Source organism: Onychostoma macrolepis, chromosome 01, assembly GCF_012432095.1.
Source record: "Onychostoma macrolepis isolate SWU-2019 chromosome 01, ASM1243209v1, whole genome shotgun sequence".
NCBI classification, from domain to species: Eukaryota; Metazoa; Chordata; class Actinopteri; order Cypriniformes; family Cyprinidae; genus Onychostoma; species Onychostoma macrolepis.
Window position 1 is genome coordinate 41099419 of NC_081155.1, and position 23818 is coordinate 41123236.

Sequence of the window (23818 nt, forward strand, 5' to 3'; positions counted from 1 at the left end):
ATATATTAAATATTCCCTTAACAGGTTAAATGAATAGAATAGAATAGAATAGAATAGAATAGAATAGAATAGAATAGAATAGAATAGAGCTGCCAGACCCCACAGACCTGTATTTTGGGAGCTGGCTGCTGAGAGCTGCCGGTGCTCTGTGTCGAGTCTCCAGAGGCAGCAGCTCCTTCCTGACCGTCCTCAGCACCTCCATTTTGGCTCTTTGTGGTGCCACTGCTGGACCCCGATGCTGTGGCCTCTGTATCTGTGGCACTGCTCGCCGCTTCCGACTCAAGCCTCTCTTTGACGGGACCCTCTCCTTTGTCCTGTTCAGAGGAGGTGTGTCCCTCAGGCCGCTGAGTGCCATTGGTCAATGCTGGATCCCGGGAGGCGTGTCCCTCCTCGTCTTCATCAGAGTCTATATGTAACATAGCATTGAGGCGTGTGTCGGTGGGGAAACTGGAGCGTAGTTTAGGTGAGGCAGCCCCAAGAGGTCTGTCTCCGGGGCCCTTAGGGGCCTCAATAGCATCCAGATAGTCGTTAAGCGAGGCCTGACGATGAGTGTGGCCCGGGGTTCCTTCAGCCAAGTCAGGTGCCCCGTCTCTCAAGAGCCGATCCTCATCAGGGTCCATCATGCACTCATCAGTCCTAAAGGTGTCACCGTGAAGGGACCCTTCAGAGCCGGTGGGAGAGGGGCCCCTGGCCATACGAGACGAAGGATGCAAAACGTCTTCGTCGTCCGATGGGCTCCCAGGATCTCCATTCATAGAGGAGGCTCCCAACAGAGATCCCATGGCATCTACAAAAGCATAATACTTTTATTCAGCAAGGAGACATTCAATTAATTAAAGACATTTGTAATGATACAAAGATTTCTATTTCAAATAAATGCTGTTCTTTTGAACTTTCTATATTTATCAGTTAATCCTGAAAAGGGATCTTGTGAGGAATGACACAAAGGGGACAAATAAACCCCCTTAAATTAATATATTTATACCAAGTAATATACTTCATTAGCTAACTGTAGGCTGTATATAGTCTACAATAATTACATTTACATTTGTATAATTTAATTATGGCTCATCAAATCAGATTTTAGAATCAGAAATATCTGTTTTATAAGTGGAAATTGGCAACGATGTAACTGTAAAAGCTGTAAAATGTTAAAGGTTAAATTGTTGAAAAAGAGTTTAGCCTGGAAAGGAGGGACAGAAATAGAAACAAATAGTTTCAAGTTATAAAAAGTAAAAACTCCACGTTTGAAAATACAGTTACACCACCATTTTTTTTTGAAAGACATTAAAAAAGATGATATGCATTACATTGATCAAAAGTGACGATAAAGATATTTGAAATTTTACAAAATATATAGACATAAAATTTATAGTTGCAACAAATTTCAATTTCAAATAAACAATATTTGTTCCAAAAAAAATCACCAAATATTAAGCATCACAACTGTTTTCAACTTTGATAATTATAATACTAATAATAAGTGTTTCTTGAGCAGCAAATCAGCATATTAGAATGATTTCTGAAGGATCATGCGACACTGAAGACTGGAGTAAATATGCTGAAAATTAATCTTTGCATCACAGGAATACATTTTATTTAATAAAATATATTAAAATAGAAAACAGTTTATTTAAATTATATTAATATTTCACAATATTTCCATTCGTACTGTATTTTTAATCAAATAAATGCCACATTGGTGAGCATAAGAGGCTTCTTTCAAAATCATTTAAAAAATGTATCAACCTCAAACTTTTGAGTGATATTGAATGTTTCAATAAATATACTGTAATCTGTACCTTCGTGTCCGTTGGAGGTGATCTCCACCCTGAAGTGAAGCTGGCCACTCACATGTTCTGTCGGCAGACGACGACAAAGCGTGTAGCTCACATGCTGATCCCTTTATTCCAAAAAAAAAAAAAAAAATAATCACACAGATAAAAATTATTTTCTTGTAATAAAATCAGTTTGTAATATTGTTAATAAAAAAGAATGCATCTGTATAAATAAGTTTATATAAAGGTATTGTTTTACCAGTTAACACATATACAGTATCTAATACAGTATCTACCTCATCTTAGGATGCAAAAAACTTCTTTTTTACAATAATATTTGCCTCTTAAAATTATTACACAAGTTATGTTTACATAAACATCTGTGGACAAAAATGAACTGTGAGATACTTGAAGGATTTAACTCTGTTAATAAAAGTTCATACATAATAGATCCTCGCAGCTATATTTCGATAGAGAATACTGACCCGGCTGTATGTCTCTCCAGCAGTCTCTGCACTGGCATTGTCAGCTGACCTAAAAAGCGTTTGATGATCGGGCGACTTTTTGCAAATTTGTCCTTGACCTCAATTTCCAAAACGTCCGTCATCAGAGCAACAAAAGTGTACTTCTGCAGGCCAGGGGAAAAGAAAAGTAGTATGAAAATTAAGGTTTACAGTTATGTTTTTGTGCAGGGGAATAAAATAATAATCAATCTTACAGTATATTCAATCTTATATAAGATAACAAAACTTTATTCTTATTTACTTTAAATATACCTTGTGGAAATGTAGAATTCTTAAAAGAACCTTGTAAATACATTGACACGGTTATCATTTAGTACCATTCGCTATGTTTTTATAATAAAGAAAATGATTTACATTTAGGAGATGTTACCAACATATAGTGCAGTAATTTCTGGAGAAATCTGAGGTTATGGGTTTGCTCAAGGGCACTGTGCTTTTACTGAAAACTTCTGGATTCAGAGTCACCCCTACTTGGTTACATCCCATTAACTCCTCAGCTCCTCACAGTGGACTGACAGCAGGGACGTCGCCCTGCAGCATCCAGAGGTTAAGCGCTGAAGAAGTGAACACAAACAGCACACCTCATTAACCACCCCAGTCCATGATCACATATGAATATGAATTACCTCTCCGTGCCACACAGGGTTAGTGGTGTTGGATATGATGGAGGTTCGTCTCTCCTGGCCGTGGTGAGTGAATGTAGGGAAGCCGTTCCTCTTGCCAGGCTGAATGCTCATCTTCAGATAGGGGTCCGGATTAAAAAACATGCCCTTCTTCAGACCCTGAGCCCTGATATCTGCAATAAACACACACACACACACAAGGTGAGCTAGCAGCATAAAGCAATTCTATCTATCTATCTATCATCTGCACTAGCAGCTTATTGCCACAAGAGGGCAGATATATAGAGGAGTTTTCATTAAGACAACAACACTCACTTTATGTCAGAATGTATATTTCGGTTAGAATAACATGCGTTTCAAATCATTGTAAATTAGTCCTAAAAATTTGAAACCATTAAGTCAAATTAACTATATTACTTGGTGCATGAATTGTTTTTTGTTACTAGAAAAGATTATTATTATTATTATTTACATGTAATGCATTCATTATTGCAGTGTTATAAACAGCGACGTACTTTGAGCATTCCAATGATTTTATCATGGTTAATGAAGGTTTGGATTGTTAAAAAAAAAAAAAAAAACAAAAACAATCACTACTACCTCTCAAAGGGCTTTTAGCTTACAGAATTCATATATGTAAAAAAAACCAGTTTCATAAAGAAATCCTCAGTCTCTTTTACTAAAATGAGAGCAGGTGTAGTAAATATCAACCGTTCTTACCTGACAGAGTAAAGCTGACCAATTTCCTGCAGTGTTCGGTGACCGACTGTCCATCCACCTGCCCCTCTGCTCCGACCTGTAGAGGACAGCATAACACACAATTACACATGATATAGAGAAATATCTTTTATCTCAAATATCTAGTTTCACTGAGATATTAATACTATTAACAGTTTTTAATTTTTAATTTTTTTAATTTTTATATTTTCTGCATTCATTTTAATTTTAGCTTGAGCAATTTTGTTGAGTTTTTATGTCTATATAGTTTTATATATATTATTTTATTTTTCATTTCAGTTTAACTTTTAGTTATTTTAGGACATCCAGTTAACCTAAATGGAAACCACAAATGTTTTTCTTAAATAATATATTAATACTGTATAATATTTTATTTATAAGTAAATTTTTATTTCAAGTAATATATATATATATATATTACTTGATAATATATATATTATATGTTTTTTCTACTTTTTTTCTAACGCCCGGAGAAAGCTAGCCAGACCTGGATTAATATCTGAAATCATATCAAATAAATTGTTTCTGCTAAAATATCAAATAAACTGTGGTAATCTGTCATTAAACCACCATTTTAATACAATAAATGAATAAATAAATAAATCTTGAAGGAGAGGCCATTTATTTAATAGTTATTCACTATTCTTCCATATATTTATTCGTGTTAATATATTTTACAGCTGTGCTCTGGTTGAAACTACGGTTATCATGTTAAATTTGAGAGAGGTTCAGGAACATGTTCGTGAATAATTCAATGATGTTATAATGTTCCTGCTCATTAACGTGGCAGTGTGTGATTTATGATTACAGACTCTCTCGTTCAGCCACAGAGCCCCAACATGACGACTTCTGAATGATGGTGAGACTGAGACATTATAATTTCCATATGTTAAGCCAATGCACATTTAACTCACATTAAGTCAATTGTTTTGGGTGTGTATTCACTCAAAACATGTTCTGCATCAATACAAACCATACAAAGCAGCAAGCAGCAAGAGTAATTTGATCAAAACGTCATTTTCAAAATGTAAGTTCAGCATTCAGATATAAGAAAATATCTCCATCACATTTGTAATCATGTTCCATTTGCCTGAGGAATCACAGCTGTGTTTTAGCACATCTCAGATCACAGTCACATGATCAGACGTATTCATTCTCTTTTCAATAGCTCAATGATAAGTTCAGTGATGCTGTGCGAGTGAATCGGTCCTTTAACTCTAGGGGTTCAAGTTCAGGCTCATGTCACAGAGGGTGGAATGTGCCCTTTGGACTAGTTCTGTGGCGTCGTGTCGGCAGCCCGGCGCTAAGCATATCAAAGAGCGCTCTCTACTTCCTGTGCATTCCCTGCATGCCTGTGAACATGATACGTCTCTGTGGAGTTCAGTCAAACGCCAGCGCCTGATAATGGAGCTTGCAGACACGCAGGCAGAGAAAGACTAAGAAACACACGCAGGTGGAGATGATGTGAAAATGTGAAATGTATCTACTGAATTTGTTTGTTCGAAGCATTGTAAAATAACCTATGCACAAACATCAAATGAATTTTATATTAATGCAATAAGTTCATTTGTTGCTTAAGAACCATAAGCAGCCTTTAAAATACTGGTTGAACTAATTAAGTATATTTCCTGGAATTTAACTACACAATTTTTGTTTTTTGAAAGAAATTAATATTAAAAGTGATCAAAAGCGACAGTCAAGCCATTTGCAATATTACAAATATTTCTATTTCAAATAAACGCTGTTCTTTTAAGCTTTCTAACTATCAAAGAATCCTCAAAAATGGATTACGGTATCTACAAAATTACGTGTTTTCAATGCTGATATTAATAATTAATATTTTTGAGCAGGAAATTAGCATTTTAAAAATGATTTCTGAAGGACCATGTGACACTGAAGACTAGAGTAATGATGCTGAAAGTTCAGCTTTGCATCACAGAAATAAATTACATTTTAAAAATATATTAAAGTAGAAAACTATTATTTTAAATTGTAATCATATTTCACAATATTACTATTTTTGCTGCATCCCCCCCCCGCCCCAAATACATGCATGCATTGGTGAGCAGAAAAGACTTCTAGTAACTCTAGGAACTTTAGTAAATCAACAAAATCTATTTAAAATACAAAATATTAAAAAATTTAAATATGCATTGTTGCATTGTTTGTTGTTACATTTAACTACATTTAAAATTTTTATATTAGTCAATATAAATTTATTTACATTTTTATTTTTTGAATGAATAAATTGTTAGTACAGCCTCCATACTTTATGTGCTATATCCATACTTTAACTCTAAAATAAATGTAAAAAATGTGTCCTTTTTTGTTATTTATAACAAAAATAAATATAATGTAAATATAACAAACATGATTTGAACCATAGCTAGTGTGTTGGAACATGTCCATTAACCTCTAGTGCCACAGCTCTGACATATAAAACAACTAAAAAAGGGTTAAAGAGGGGGACAAATCTACTGTTATGAAAACGTAACATTATGCCATTTCGATGAGTAATGCTTTCATGTGTTTCTCTCAAGTTCATGTGACAAAATCACTTTTAAAAGATATTATGAGTGAAAATACTTCTTTTAAGCATAATTCAAAGAGTGCCTGATCAACAGGAGCATTTTGCAACTAACTAACACTTTTCAATCCAAAACTCAACACAGACTTACTGTAGCTCCAGGGTTCTTGACAGTGATGCAGGGTGTCGTGGCCCTCAACGCTCCACTCACTCCATGGTAATATTTGAAACAGATTTTGGTCTCAGCTGAGAAATATAAACACAAGATCATGTTTCTCAAATATTTGAAATATAAGCACCACATATCTCCATTATTATTCTCACATAATAACATATTTTATCATTGTTTCAGTCTCAGACATGTCCATACACCATCTAATCCATAATGAACACAAAAATGCCAAGAGCTTTCTCAAAAGGCAAGCTGTAATCTGATTGGCTGGTTTTATGTAATTCCCAGGAATCAGTGCGCACAGGATTTATCAGTCTGCTGAGAAATAAAATGTTTTCAATTCCTGCTACACTGGAGGAAAAAAAAAAAAAAAGGTACAGAAACTATTTTCACTCAGAAATTGCTTGTAAATCTTACAAATATTTACAAATAAACAGCAAGGAACATTGAATTGAATGTAAAAAAACCTAAAAGTAGTATTCGCTTGTAAAAAGTTTTTTTAGTGTACATTGAAACGAGTTTTGTTAAGTGAATAAGATCACAACTATTTTGCTTGTTTTCAGCTTTACTTGCTCCTAAACATCACAACAACATTACACAATACAATACAAAAATATAGAAATATATACTGTGGTGCACAGGTGTGCAGGACATGTTTGTGTCCGTAGCATTCAAACACTGTTTGTTTTGATTTTACATAATGTATAGAGGCAGATTTATCTCAAATTAATCCTCAGGCAAAACTCTACATATCTACACAACTGGTCAAAAGCCTCTTATTGTCATCAAGGCTGCAATTTTTTGATCAAAAATAAAATAAAAACAGTAATATTGTGAAATATTATTACAATTTAAAAACAATTTGAATATATATGTTAAAATGTAATTTATTCCTGTGATACAAAGCTGAATTTTCAGCATCATTACTCCAGTCTTCAGTGTCACATGATCCTTCAGAAATCATCCTAATATGCTGATTATTATTATTATTAATCAATGTTGAAAACATTTGTGTTGCCTAATATTTTGTGGAAAACCATGATATTTTCTTTCTTTCTTTATATATGCTGATTTAATATGGTGATTGGATAATCAAGAATATTATATATGTTACTAACTCCAAACTTTTGAACGGTAGTGTACCAAACTTTTGATCCCAACAACTTTGTAAACATTGTCAAATCCAAACAGAAGCCCTGCTTCTTGAAAAAGAAAGTGCATATATTTCAAAACTCTGACTTACGTTCCATGAAGTACGGTCCGGGCTCCAGCCTCCAGACGATCTGGCCCCTCTGAGTGCCGTTTACCCCGCGGTTCTTCGAATCCCAAACGTTCGCGGGACACGTCTCATCTGTCGGCACAAAACCGTGTAAATATTTGTCTTATACATAAATAAATGACTACAAGGAAAGGCGTCCACCAGGAGTCAATAGATCTGGCTGTGAAACAACATAGGGTTGGCTGATCGATTGTGCCACACCTCAGGCCTATTCTCTCAAGGGCTTGAAGCCTTTTCTAAGGGTCTTGAGAACAAACAGATGGTTAAGTGTTTGTCATGAAAGTAAGGGACCATGTTCTTAGTTGATGTTTCCTGTTCCTTAACTACTCAACTCAACATGCCCCTGATCAAACAAACCTCCTACCTGCTCCCATCTGTTTGGTAATATAGCTCAATATAATTACACATGCATAATAAATAGAAGCACAAATGCACCATAAAATAACTATATACACACACACACTGACAATTCTAGATTTAGTATTGATGTTATGCATGGATCAGCATTTGCAACTCATTTTAGAATTAATATTATTAATGCTACTGTGTGTATAGAGTTATTATTAATGCTATATATAGTGTTAATAACAATTAATATGTTAATAATAATGTTAATATTAATTATACAATATATCTATATATTTATATCTTTCGCTCTATCTATGAATAATAATAAAATATTATTAATAATAATAATAATACAAAAATATAGTGTATAAAAGTGTATTATATATTTATATATGAAATCAACATATACAATCTAGCTTTTTTCAATACAGCAAATTATTTTTTTAAATATTCCGTTTAATTAGACGTGGGACAATGTACAGTATATTGATTAATCTCGACTACAAGTAGAGCATCTAGTGGCAAAGTATAAAGAGGGCACTAATGAATTGATTGGCAGTGATTCAAAGCCGACAGGACGTATTGTGGGTGAACTGAGTCCATGAGCACATTAGCTTCAATTTCCAGTCTGAGCCTGTATAATCAATACAGCCACATAAACCAGAGACCCAATGACCCACTGCTGATTATCTTCCTGTGACACAATCTTTTTCTCCTTTCCGCCCTCTAATTCTGGACAAACAGTAACTGAACAAAAGAGTGAATAACAGTTAATGACAAAACTCCCAATTAAGCAATTTGTCCATAATGAGGGAGAATTAGGTCTTGTGACGAATGTGACGACTCAAATATTCTCCATTTTTTGTAGTCTGATGAATGAAATAAAATAAAAACACATGGAATCTGATTTTTAGCAAATTTGATTCTTACCCCCATTGTATATGCTTTGAAACTGGATTAAAATTAATATTATTGAGTGTTGCTTTGGTGGCATGCTTTTAACATCAGATATACGCAATATACCAGACAGAAAACTCTGTCTGAACAAACAGATCTGATTTTAGCACTTGCAAAATGACAGTCCAGACAGTAAATCCTAGGATAGGATTTGAAAAGCAAATCAGAATAGTGTGAAAAAAAGCTTCAAGACATGCTATATACACTAAATAAACAATCTGACATTTACATTTAAAAACCTTCCCAAAAATGATTATAATAATAAAATGTATGACTCAATTTTACTTTTCTAACTCCAAGCTATATATCTAATGCAGTCAATGTTAAATATAGTCAAATGTAAGATTTTAGGGAGATGTGAAAATCCTTCTATGTATTCAGGAAAAAAACACAACCAACAAAAAAAAACAAAAAAACTAGCAAGTAGCACAATATGATCCAGAATCCATTTACACAAACGTTCACGTCTATCTAATTGTTGATAGCCATTGACTTCCGTAGTATTTTTTCCACACTATGAACAAGAAGCAGACATTCAGAAGGGAGTTTGCTCTGAAGAAGGTTTACAGCCCTTGTTTCTCTCTAGGTGTGACGGCAGCCAGTGATCAGTAATTGTGGGAGACTCTTCATTCTGTCAGACCCTCAGTGAATAGACCAGCCTTGTCTACTTTGATCTACAGCAGCTAATCTGAAACTATATCACAGCGCTGACACTGGGCCTCTGTTATTGAACGTCTACAAGCAGCCACAATTCACCCGACCGTGTCACATGACTCACGTAAAAATCAATCATCTCTGACTCCAGCGCAGCGGTGCCTTGTATCATCCAGATTCCCGGAAAAAAACAGTTAAATGCCTTACTGAAAATCAGGATTTATTCTGAGCACACAATCAAAAATAAGACAAATAAACAAAGTTAAAGCAGATTAATTAAATGTTTCATTTATTAAATGTAATTTGACATACACAGCTGTCAGTGACTCTTGTTTATCAATAATGTTAAAAAGACTTTCTTTACTGCAAATTCATTTATGAGTGAATCTTGAAACATCGTTTCACCCTATTGTGCTAAAAAATAAATTAAAAAGTAGTGCTGTCAAAGATTAATCGCGATTAATCGCATCCAAAATAAAAGTTTTTGTTTACATAATATATGTGTGTGTATTGTGTATATTTATTATGTATAAATACATACACATACAGCATATATTTTGAAAATATTTACATGTATTTACATATATATATTTTATTATTCATATAATTTATAAAGTATATAAATATATTTAATATATAAACATAACATATTTTTCTTAAATATATACATCCATGTGTGTGTATTTATATACATAATAAATATACACAGTACACACATATATTATGTAAACAAAAAACTTTTAGTTTGGATGCAATTAATCGTGAATAATCATTAGACAGCACTAAAAAAGTAAAAGTAAAAGGCAGTAGAACAAATATTACCATGATATTTAAATTTTTATGATGTATAAGAGGTTTTACTTTAGATTTATTTGATCATTTATTTATTTTTCTCTTTTAGTAATGTGAAGATGATGTGCTTAATTTTTCATGACAATAATGTCATAATGCAAAAAATGGTGATATCCATAAAAACAGGATTTAATTTCCTTCTGGAAAATATCATTTTCTTTCTTTTTTTTTTTTTCTTCATTTCATTTTGGGCTTTGATATAACCAAGTATGCTGTTGGTATAGGTGTTTTATATTATTTTTTACTCACCCTCAGGCCATCCAAATGTAGATTTATTTATTTTTCATCTGAACAGATTTGATCAAATTTAGCATTACATCATTTGCTCACCAAAGGATCCTCTGCAGTAAATGGGTGCCGTCAGAATGAGAGTCCAAATATTGATAAAAACAATCACAATGGTTTTTTTATAACAATTTTGGTTGTAAACTGTGCATATTTCTCTCCTGATTTAGACTGTATGACTTTTTCATTGGGGAAGCGTTATTGTCAGGATCCTGCCCTCACTGTTTTGTCAGTCTTGTCTCTGTTTCATGTTTCTATGTTTGTTTTGTGTCTGAGCACACGGCTCTGTCTTTGCTGTTGTCTGCCATGTGCTCCTCCTGTCCTGCATCCTTGTTACCTGTTACCACGCCCCCTTGTTTAGTCCTTGTGGAGTCCTCGTTTGTCTGAGTGTCGTCACCTGTCCCTCTAATTTTTTCCTTGTTGTGTCCTTGTTAGTCTGAGTGTTCTCACCTGTCCCTCATGTACTCTGCCCCTTTATATGGTTCTCCCTTTCCCTCTTATGTTGCCATGCTATCATCTCTATGTTTATCAGCTCATCTACCTGCTGTAATGCTGAGATTTCCCTGCTAAGTAGTTTGTGAACATTGCCTCCTGTCCTGTCGGCTGTGCTCCTGGTCCGCTCCCTTGATCTGCCTCGCAGCTGGACCTGTGTTGTGCCAGTAAGATCTCGAGTGTGGAGTGGCTGCGCCTCTTGATCCTGTCGGCCTCAGCTGCTACCTCCAGCTTCACTACCATCACTGCTCTCTAGCGGACTGCCTTCCTGGACTGAACTCTGTGGTCGTTCTCACAGCCTGCCTGTCTGAGTCTCTCCCTGCCTTTCATCTGGACTGTGTGCACTCCCCTCCTCACCATCTCTTGTCCTGTCAGTCGTTGTGTCTAATAAATCTGTTAACACCCTCTCTGCATCTGAGTCCTCCCTCCAGATCCTTGACAGAATGCACTGGACTCAGCAGAATGAGTATCAAGATCCTGCCACCTGCTAATGCCCGGGAGAGACTGGCTCACCATCGAGGTCTGGATAACCTTCGCCAACAGGGCTGGGATATAGGTGCATTTACAGTTTTTCTGGATGATGTCATGGGGGCTTGATTACGATAATGCCACCCTCAAAGATATTTTCAGTGCCTGCTTGGATGATCCTGTGCCTAAGTGGGAGATGGATAACCTCAAGATTGTGAATTTCTGGGACTTCTCACGGTATCTGGGTTATTGTATCCAGTGGGGAATGCCCCCTCCACCTTAGCCAGCATGTAGCAACCACTCTGCCCCACTTCCCTTGGCAAGTCAAGACCAAGATTCTCTTCTGACTCCTACTCCGAAGTGATGGGCAAGAAGAAAGAGGGCTCTTCAGTCTGCTGCATCCATTTATGACTGACACCTTCCCAGTCACCCCTGGGTCTAGCCCGAGTCAAGCCAGCTCCAGTCATTCCCAAGATGGCCAAGTTGGCAGCTCTCCAGTTAGTTCTAAGCCAGAGTCAACTTCTGTCATCTCTGAATCAGTCACCTTCACTACCGTTATCCAGGAACAAGTTGTCAACCACAGTCTTCACTCGGTCAATGACAGACACCTCTGAGTCCAAGTCAACCTCTGTCTTCCTAGAGTCAACTGAGTGCACTCCTGTTATTCAAGAATCAGTCACGTCTAATGTTGTCCCTCAGTCTCTAAGGTCTGTTCCTGACTTGTCACTTTCTGCCAGGCCAATTCCTGTCTCCACTGAGACTACCAAGATCACTACCTCTCCGCTTGTATTGGCCGAGTTGGCTACAGATACTACAGAGGCGGTCAACTACGCAGTTTCTATCCGTCAGGAGAGGAAAGCGGCCTGTGCTGTGCAGTCTAATGCCCTTCCTGTTAGATCCACTGAAGCTCACATTCTCACATTCAGCCCATTATGGCCACGGAGTCCATCTCTGAGCACCCTGCTCTCTCTGTCACAGCCATGGAGGATGTACCTAAGCATCCCATTGTCACGGCCGCAGAGGCCTTCTCTGAATCTCTTGCCAACCTAATCAAGTCCACTAGGGAGCTTCTCACCACCCTTGCTGTGGCCACCGAATACAAAATGCCCGAAGGGGAGTCCCCAGAGTCTGCTATGGAGGAGGTTTTTGAAATCTGCTCCAGGTAGTGCTGCCCCAGAGCCCGCTCCAGTGCCAGCTCCACGTAAGCGCATCCCAGTTCCTAAGGTCAGCCCACGGAGGGCTCCGGTCCCCAAATCCAGCCCAGAGAGAGCTCCAGTCCCTAAATCCAGCCCAGAGAGGGCTCCAGATCCCGAGTTCAGCCTAGTGCGAGTCCCTGCACCTAGAGGTACCTCCAGTCGGGCTCCCTTCCCACCCTCTGTCATTCCCGGTGGTAGTTTCCCAGGGCTGAGACCTCCCTGGCCAGCCATGAACCGCTGGCCTGGTTCGGTTCACCTGTCCCTCTCATTCTCCCCTTGTGTCCCTGTTTGTCTGAGTGTTCTCAGCTGTCCCTCATGTTCTCTGCCCCTTTATATGGTTCTCCCTTTCCTCTTGTGTTGCCAGATCATTGTGATACCGTCTCTGTTTACCAGCTTGTCTACCTTCTGTAATACTGAATTCCCTGTCAAGTAGTTTGTGAACATTTGTCGCCTGTCTGTCTCTAGTCTTGTCTTGTCCTATAGGCTGTGCTCCTGGTCTGTTCCCTTGATCTGCTGGACCTGTGTTGTGCCAGTAAGATCTTGAGTGTGGAGTGGCTGCGCCTCTTGATCCTGTCGGCCCTCAGCTGCTACCTCCAGCTTCACTACCATCACTGCTCTCAGCGGACTGCCTTCCTGGACTGAACTCTGTGGTCATTCTCACAGCCTGCCTGTCTGAGTCTCTCCCTTCATTTTGTCTGGGCTGTGTGCATTCCCCTCCTCACCATCTCTTGTCCTGTCAGTCGTTGTCTAAATCTGTTGAGACTCTCGCTGCATCTGAGTCCTCCCTCCAGATCCCTGATAGTTATTATGGATTATGGAGTTGTATTTTAGTTAGAATCAACAGTTAAAACATTTTAATGATGGATTTGGTTTTTACAAACAAGCAGCCTTTCATTTCACAAGATGTTAACTGATGGACTGCAGTCATGTGGATTATTGTGATGTTTCTATCAGCAGTTTTCTGGTCTCATTCTGACGGCACCCATTCACTGCATTCATCCAGAGGATGAGCAAGTGACGTAAAAAGTTTCTCAATCTATTCAAATGAAGAAGCAAACTCGCCTACATTTTGATGTCCTGAGTACATTTGCATCAAATCATTGCATTTTTGGGTGAACTATTCCTTTTTAAGGCAGTTGTTCTTTTTGTGTGTAACAGGTCATAAATCAGGACCTGGTCACTCCCGTGGGGAAAACAAGGCTGTGAGTGAAACCCCAGAGGATCTGAGTGGATCGATGGCTGGCAAAATCCCTCAGCGGAGGCCTTTTTCTAGGACAGACCACAGAGGAATTCCCCAGTCCTGATCGATGGCCCCATGAAGCCGGCTATAGTAGTGTGAGGGATCGGCTTGCACTGACCATCACTGCCAAACAGATCCTGAACCCTGCACTCATACTACTGTACATAACACAGATTACAGCAAGACTGAGAATGAAGTCTTGTTTACTGCCACTTGTACTATATTTATATAATACTTTATATTTGAGGAAAAGCAAGTTTATTTCAACTAATCATGAAATCTTATACAAACAATATTTTTTTTTTACTATGCCTGAATACACAAGTAATGACTGCATGCTGTTGTGGGTGCTTGAGTGGTTTTATAAAATTCAGGTCTTCAAAATACTTTTAACCTGATTTATCATTTGCAAAATGAAAGAGAGATCAAAGAAAAGTAATAGCACACAGAGATGTACAATTCCAGGTATCATTACCATTGAACACACCACTAAATTCCCACTTCCAAGAAGCTAAATCAATAGAGATTGTATTTCTGAAGCCTTGATCAAGCTTGATTTGATTCAAGCTAATGCTTTACTTTAGCTGAGAAAATTCTATAAAATATCATTTTTCTTTCTATGCAAGAAAGAAAATTTCACGAGTTTACATTACAACCATAACAAAAATGCATGGCTTTTTATGGGTGCAATGTAAAGGCACAAGACCCAGAAAGACAGATTGCAAAATTAATTTTAAAATGTATTTTCTAAAGAAAATTTTGATTGCCAAATGGATTAGCCCATCACACAATACTATTTTAATTAATTAAAGATCTTTAAATAGCTATATCACTACATACAGAGAAAAAAAGGAAGAAATATCAAACACAACAATGTGTCCCACTTTACCAGCAATTACTCTAAATGATAGTAAATAATGTCTCTGAACATAACAAATGTGTGTATAATTCACTGCAAGTCAGTGAATGGTTAATTGTGTTGCAGTTGCTCTTATAGTCTGCATCTAGGGATACTGGTGGGTTGAGTTTGTTCATGGTTGGTTGGCGTCTCATGGGACACATTTTGCTCATCCTCCCACCTCTCCTCTACAAATCAAAACTACGGAAGTTATGGGCTCTTAAAGCCATCGGAAATAGTGCTGAGTAACTAGATTCAACCATCAGCGCAAGTGCGGAGGAGAGAACGAGATAAAACGTAGCTAATGACACGATGCAATTAAGCCAGAGTCAGCAGTTCATCTGTTTTCATTTGCTCATTCACTTGCAATCACTTGCTTCATCAACATATTAAACCCACACAGTAGGTCACAGTTGGGCTGGGTGGTATAACAGTATTTACTGTGCATAGAAATGTCTGGTTTATATTACTTTGATTATAATGGGAGTGATTTAGTTTAGATGTAGCATGTTGCACATCTAATATTCAGTGTGGACACAGTGTTCACTTTTAGAAATAGTCTTATATTTTGGTTTAAGTCCAATCAAATGATAAAAAACACCTTTCACACACCATTATATATTATTCATATACATATATATACATATCTGTCAAAACATGATTAAATGGTGAATAAATTTAGGATGAATCTGCAAAACAACAGTAAAACTCCATAGCAATAATCTAAGATCATCTAAAGAAGAGACTTGTCTTTTTTCGACATTCAAAGCCAATGGGGATGAGTAATGTGCAAAAGTATTTTACTAGAGAAAAAAGACTTGAAAGAAAGAAAAGAAAGAAACAAAATCAAAACTGCCAAATTTACTGCCTTGGTGCTTAGTTTCACTCAGAATTACATTCGATTATGCAAGTAAAGTGTGTTGCTAGTAAAGTAAAGATTTCTGTTGACTTCAAAATATACACAACTGTATATCATGCAGTCATTTTGGCCTACGCAGAGTACATGACATCTTGTCAAGTTGTCAAAAAAAGACAGAATTACCAAAACTTTCTAAACTGCAATCTACAGGCCACATTCTCTGCATGAAAAATTACTACTTTAAGAAGAAAAACCCTTTGCCACCAAACGGAATTGCAATCTGATTGCTTGAACGTCCTTAATTAACAACATTAGCTCAACCAAACCTTTGACCAGAACTACCTGTTTGTCCAAAATGATGGAATGAGGGAAGTTTTTATTTTTTTGCAATTCTGTTAGTCCCACAAAAATTATGCATTGTGCCATTATAAAAAGACCTGCAGGTTGTGTTTCCATTACTAAAGAGAAAGAACGGTGATACAGTGATAAAAATGAACAAAACTAAGTAACAGTAAGTAAATATAAGTTTACCTTCCGTTTAAAGGAATTACTTTCAAAAGAGAGTTTTCTCACACCCCAAAACATCTTACCAATGTGGTACAGCCCAATCCAGTCAGTGGCATCCACCTCCTCCTTGATGTCCCAAGAGATGACCAGGTTTTGCCCTCGCCCAAGCGTGAACTGATATGTAGAGGCTGTTAAGGAGGAACGGCTATCCGATGTCACCAGGTCCGTGTCACTGTTGGCCCGCTGCAGGCCCATCGGTTCGGGAGCTCCTCCTCTAGAGCTTCCCCCATTCCCAGAGCCACCCTGCGCCGAAAGGCTGCGGAGGTTTTCCGGGCTCAGCGTGTAGCGCATGTGCGGGGTGCGCCTCCGCACCACCAGGAGATGTTCACGGGCGGTGGTGGTAGTTCCGGTGGCCATGGTGACTTGGGTGGAGAGGTGGGAAGTGTGGTGTGGGGAAGGGGTTGGGTGATGAGGAGGGGGAGGGTGGGGGTGGGGGCGGGAACGGGGAGGGAGGACTGCCGTGGCCAGCGAGGGGCGAATGGTGGAGGTCGGGATGAGATGGAGGTAAGAAATAGGTGCCAAATGGCAAAAAAAAGGGGGGAAAGGGGTTGGGATTTGGGTTCAGCACCAATAAGTGCCAACAAGCCCTAGTCGGCGGAAGGTTTCTCCTTCCTTAAGTTCACTGGAAGTGGCAGTGTCATCTGAAATTATGAGTATATATACCTGATTTCCAAAATTCCTAATAATCTTGAGTTTATGATGTCTAGGTATCTTAAACACAACTAATCCAGAAGACTGAAAGTTTGCTGGGCCTCTAAAACCCGCCTCAAAGAGCATCTAATCTCAGCCAGATCTCTCAAAGCTTCATTTTTAAAGTCTTTGAAGTCATGCAGAGGTTGTTTCTGCGTGCCAAATGGTCTTAAAACAAGGATGAGATTTGAGCGCAGTCCCAAGACTGACCTGTTGGCAAAAGCCCTACTTAGCAGAAGTTTTCTCCTTTCTTAAGTTCTCTGAAAGTGGCATCTAATGTCATGAGTATATGTATTTCACATCTGAAATTCCTAACGGGGTATCGTAAACAACTAATTCAGAAGATTGTGGGTTTTTTGGGCCTCAAAGAACATCTAGTACCAGTTAGATCTCTCAAAAGTTCATTTTCAAAGTCTTAATGGTGGAAGTCATGAAGAGGTTGTTTTTGGATGCCAAGTGGACTTAAATCAAGGTTGAGATTCGGGTTTAGGCCCAAATAGGCCAACAAAACCCACTCACAGCACTAGTTGATGAGGTTTTCTCCTTTTCCAAGTTCTCCGGAATTGGGGTTTGGCAACTAAACAGACGATTATATAACCCACTTCTGAAATACCCAACAGCCTTGCGTTTATGCCGTTGAGGTATAAAATAAGCATCCAATCCAGAAAAGAAAAGCCAACTCAAAGGCTGTCGGATACCAGTCAGGACTCTCAAAGGTCCATATTCAGAGTCTCAGAGGGACTAAAGCATTGCAAGACAAAAATGAACTGAATATAAAACCTTTCTCAGTATCATAACAGTTTCTGTCCAAATCATCTGCTATGGACATTACTGCTTCCTTTCGCTTAATGCAGGCTGGATTGTTCCTGTCCATTTATAGTAGCCAAGAGTGGAATAAAAATTGGATTTGGGATGTAAGGAATCTGATTTTTGCCTTCAGGTCCAGGAGATTGGTTGAGACAGTGTGGGATTCCACGCTGGGTTTTGGTCAATGGGGCAGGTACCAGCAGACAGAAATGCAGGATGAGTGATCCCTAAAAGAAACAGGAAAAAATTAATGTGGTGAATAGATAGAAACACAGATTTTATGAATTTACTCAAACCCATTTTGACCCAATTTACAGGGGTGTAAAAATGACTTTAGAAAGCTGGCAGCATCATTTTATTTTTAGACAGAGATTGGTAGGTCTATTTGTAAAATCTGTTGATTTTAGCCATTTTTGTTTTATTATATGCCAACGGCGACAGCTCAAAAATGGCAAAAAGCACTTCTTTTTCTTTGTTTGCATGCCTGTAACTCAAGAAGTATTAAAGATATCTTCATATCCTTTTAGATTCTGTTTCTTAGCAAGCTTTCCTTTTTGCATCTTCATTTTAAAGGGTTATAGTCCCAGAGATGTGGAGATCTCAATGTCGCTCCATCAGTAAACTGGACAATTGTACACATTTTCAGTGGTCAAAAACCAAATGTGGGTCACTCTGCATACAGCTGATACTTTTTTCTTTTAATGAGTAATATCTGAAGAACAAATAATGTTAAAACTAGAACATAGAACATAACTGAGTGCCACAAATATTATTTTTCTAAAGATTGCATGTCTCTAATTATAAAAATATTAAAGATATTTTAAAAGTCAACAATAAATGAAGTGTGCTGAATTAACTTCTGCAACACTACATAGGACAAGCAGTTTGGAGAATGGATGGATGAGTTTGAACTTCATATTAAAATCCACAGCAACAGCAAAAAAAAAAAAAAAAAATCTCATAATACTGCCCAGGAGCATCACAGGGTAATCCTTTCTTAAACCCTTTTTTTATACTTCGCAGATTACACTACCTTTCTCCTCCCAGTTTCCCCTCCCTTTATCTCTCTCACAGTCAGTCCTGCTTTCTAAAAGCGTAGATAAGCGTGCATCTCCCCGGTGGCTCCTAAATTAGATGTTTCTGCTCGAGTTGTCGGCGCAGATTTCCAAAAGGGTGTGAAACACCGAGCGATGCGGCCTGACCAGCTTACCTCAGCATGTCCTGGCCAACGACCAAACACAAGAGCCTTCTATACTACTGCCAAAATCATCCACGAGCTGCCTCTCTGTGTCTGTAGGCCAGTCTACAGGCACTGCCTCATCCCAACACCTCAAAGTAAATACCATTATATGTGAATGTGGTGATAAATCAATACCATATATCAAAGGTATTGCATCTAATATCATAATAGGCCACTGCTTTTTTTTTTTTTTGCAAGGGGACTTTATCAGTTAAATGCTTCCTATAAAAAGAACCAAATAAGCTCTGGCTTATTTCTAAAGAATGAAAATGTTTAATTTCTTAATTTTATGTTTTCAAATACACCACAAGTCATTTGCTTTTGACAGAGTGAAGTCATTGTGATAAATCGCTGTGCACTGGTTTAATATGGATCCAATTACCCAGATCTACAGAAATGAAGAGAAACAGAGACAGATGGAGCAACTAAGAAACAGAAGAGAAAGCGATGAAACTCAGGAGAGAAAGTGTGATCGAGATCAGACGGTGCAGTGGAAGTTACATAACTACAGTGGAGACAGAACAAGAGAGAGAGAAAATGAAAACCATATATCAGATATGACATAAGAACACAAGCAAGGCATTAGATCACAAACATCACACTTTAATGACATCTGCAGCCAAATGCTGTTTGCATGGTGAGGCTGGTGCAAAAAAATTGCATTATTTACTCATGTTGTTTCAAACCTGTATGACAGTCTTTTTTTCTGTGAAACACAAAAGGATGTTTGAACATTTTAGATATAATGAAAGCGCATGAGGACTGGCAATGTCAAGCTTCAAACATTGTCATTATTCACTGAAAATTTACACACTCGCCTTTGCTCTCCTTGCTGCATTCATGATTGTTCAAGAAAACAAATCATTATTTAAAGACTTGCTCTTGTTGGTAAATTATTCATTAAATGTACAGAACTGGTTACCATGATTTGTTCACAAATTGAACTGATCGGAGAAGATTTTCAATGAAAAAAATATTTGTAATACTTGTAGGACACTTCTATGGTGCTCTTATGTCTTTTTGAAGCTTTAGTCCTGTTATATTGTAACTGTACGTCAAACGGCATCCAACAAATTTTCCTTTTCTTCTTTCGAGTTATAGAAAAAACAAAGAGTCATAAGGGATTGTAAAGGCAAGAGAGTGAGTAAATCATGACAAAAACATTTAATTATTGGCGAACATTACACAGCCGTTCTAAACACTCTGGAGAGAAAACTCAAAGCTCAGTGATAATGCAGCATGCCAAAAATAGTCACATTTCAGATGCTGTACACTAAAATATCTCCTGAGCTACTTTTCCCCCCCCGTACTCTCATGTGCAGTTGTGCACATATTTCTCTTTTCAATCAGTACAAATATTTAAATAAATAAAACGATTTGTTTGCCTTTATTGTGATAGGACAAGATCAGAGCTTACGGGAAGCAAGATGGGAGAGAGTGAGGGGGCAGGATCGGGAAAGGTCTGGTACTGCTAAATAAAAAGATTTTTAATTTTTTTTTTTACACTACTGTTAATTACACTACTGTTTTGAAGTAGTGTGTCCTCCTTGAACATCATGAAAAAATGTATTATAGTTTTCACATAAACACTGCAGCACTGTCAACTGTTTTCAACATTGATAATAATAAGAAATGTTTTATATGATCATGCGACACTGAAAATTCAGATTTGAATAACAGAAATAAATTACATTTTCAAATATCTAAAGATAGAAAACAGTTATTTTAAATTGTAATAATATTTCACAACATTACTGTTTTCACTGTATGTTTTGATCAAATAAATCAAGTAAATAAACTTCTTTTAAAGACCATTAAAAAATCTTGCCGACCCAAATTTTTGAACAGAAGTGTAATACTATTTCTACTGGCAGTTTAGTTAACAATGTGAATACTCTGTTGTAAATGTGACTGAATAAGTGTGAGCAATAAAAAAGTGAGGCTGTTGAGCAGGAGTTGAGAAGGTCCCACTGGGCGGTCTGGTGCTTATATAACCGCCATGCTGTTCACTCACTCTCCCACACATCTCTGCTGCATTGTTTAAAAGTGTGACAGCAAGGAACTTTCCTGGGAAATGTCACTATCAATGAAAACGGGAAGAAGGGAGGTTTAGGGGTGACAGTTGAAGTATGTTTACCTTTCAGTGAAGCATATGCGCTTGTACTCTTACTCTCAAGAGCGCAGGATCGCTCATGCTGTCAAACAAAACACGCAAGCCAGTCTAAATGTGCTGCAGTACACTTGGCTGGATGTGGTGATATTCAAACAATGGTTAAAGACCTTAAAAATCTCTCTTTTATTTCAATTATATTTTCATGATCATAATCTGTTGTATTTACCTAATCATCAGTCAACAATGATTCACAATGATTAAATTACAAATTTCTTGTACAGCAAATTTAATTTTAAACAACATTTTCCGCCCTCTCCAAGCCTGTATAAGCTTCTTTCATCTGCTGAACACAAAAGAAGATACTTTAAAGAATGTTGTAACTAAACAAATGTTGGTAGCCATTGACTTGTACTCTTTTCCATACTATGTAAGTCAATGGCTACTGTCAACTGTTTGGTTACCCACATTCTTCAATATATCTTCTTTTGTGTTCAACAGAAGACAGAAACTCACACAGGTTTGGAACAACTTGAGGGAGTGTTAATAATGAATGCATTTTCATTTTTAATTTTTAATATAGATACAGATTACATTCACCACAGCTTTTCAGACGTCACACTAACTCGCTTGCGACTTCTTGTACTCCCCGACAGCATCAGATATTTCAGGGTTTTTTCTGTTCTCACCTTTTTTTACGGCTAAAATTAGCCCTCGTCACAGTTACGCAAAGCTTCCAATGAAACTTTTCATCATTACTTCAACAGCTCATCTGTACGCCACTGTCAGAGCAAATCCTCAGAGGAGCGACTGCTCTATTTTACAACAGCAACAGCAGACAGTGGAATGCATTGTTACACGTATAGCTCATGCCCATTCAAATGGCATGTTAATGATAAATTAATCAAATTATCTGGCTGTTGGTTAGTTAAACTGTTGGGAAATCAAATATTAGACATTTATGGTTCTGGAAAGCTGGTGTAAACAGCATTTCAGGTCTTGTGAACAGTGGTCAAGAACTGCCCAATTAGATGTCCAGTAAGAGCATGACTAACATCTTAAATGCTCAACACAATCTGAAATCGATGATACCACAATTCTACAAACAAAGTGGCAGCTTATTCAAATGGTGAAGCACTCTCTGCAAAGCAATGGGAAATAATGTTACCAATATAAACAAAGCATTTATGCATGAACTTTTTAAATTCAGCAACTATTTTATTTTCAAAATGCCCATTGTTGCAAAAAGGGATGTGCACTGCATAATTTCAAAATGAACTACGCTCACTTTAACATCCATGGAAGCTTTGCATTTCACAAAAGGTTCCTTATAGTGGAAAAGAGTTCTTTATATGCTTAAAATGTTCTTCAGTGTTGTTCTTTGGGAAAACAAAATGGTTCTGCTATGACAGAAAAGCTCAGACCAGGGCCTGTTTGCCAAAGTTGGCCAGTGATGACCATAGATTTGGCCTTCCATGCCATATCACAAGAGGAAGGAAGAAACAGGGGGATAAAACATGCCATTGAAGTATATTTTCATTTCTAATTTATATTTTTATTTTATTTTAACTTTTTATTTTATTTTTTGCACTGAAAAAATATATTTAAAAAAATCTTTTTTTTTTTTATTTTATTATTTATTATTTTTTATAAATGTAATACATTTTAATATAATATAGCTGGCTATGATGCAACATTTGCTTTTGGCCCATGGCCCTCAAACAGTTTTATTTTATTTTTAAAGGAGAAATCGGATGCCCACAAAGTTGGTACAACTCTATAGGGTCTTCAAGAAATATTTGTAACATGCTTCCTCAAAATTCCTCAAGGGTTGTATAAAAAAACCTCTGTTTGCAGCGAGCCGTTTCGGTGCATGTTTTAAATGATAATGAGCTACTGCTTGCCCCACCCCTCTCTTCCTTGGGCGTTTCGACACAAGACTGAATTGCTGTATTGGACTCCATATATGGCTCGGAGGTGGTCTTATTCAAATACCTAGTTATCTACGTAGACACCAGCTGCAAATTGAAACAGTTTGCTGGATGACACAGTTTCAGACTCAGACAGCCCATAATAAACTGGCTGCATGTCTTCTTTTCATCTTTTCTGAGCTGGCAGATATTCCAGAAAGCTAACTAAAGGCAAAAAAAAAAAAACACCTAGAAAAGTCTGATGTCCCCTTTAAGAGTGCATTTAATTGGTGGACTGCCTGAAAGACTCTACTATTGGTTATAAGTAAGTCCTGAATAATTAGGCTGGTTTCAGGTTGACCTGACTCAGATCATTTGCGTTTCTTAGAAACCATTTAATTAAGTACCTTCTTGCTTTCGAAACAGCTTAATGATGCTGTGAATCATTCATACAGAATGCTGTGGTAATTAAACATTTTACTCTTTTTATATTGACACAGGATCTTAACGGGGTAGTTTGCCAAAATCGGGATAGTTTTCAAAAATGATAATTCTATCATTAATTACTCACCCTCATCTCATTTCCAAACCCATAAGACGTTCG

At 37.4% G+C, this 23818-nt stretch overlaps 1 protein-coding gene across 1 annotated transcript in view; it reads right to left on the reverse strand.

The window, feature by feature from the left end:
* The window catches only part of hecw2b (HECT, C2 and WW domain containing E3 ubiquitin protein ligase 2b), a 58463-nt gene that overhangs the window by 20894 nt on the left and 13751 nt on the right, over window positions 1–23818 (reverse strand). The window contains 8 exon segments of the mRNA XM_058772301.1: window positions 108–787; window positions 1803–1903; window positions 2264–2406; window positions 2929–3098; window positions 3646–3721; window positions 6342–6436; window positions 7606–7713; window positions 16481–18181. Of these exon segments, the coding sequence (XP_058628284.1) occupies window positions 108–787; window positions 1803–1903; window positions 2264–2406; window positions 2929–3098; window positions 3646–3721; window positions 6342–6436; window positions 7606–7713; window positions 16481–16814 (1707 nt within the window). The 5' untranslated portion in view covers window positions 16815–18181.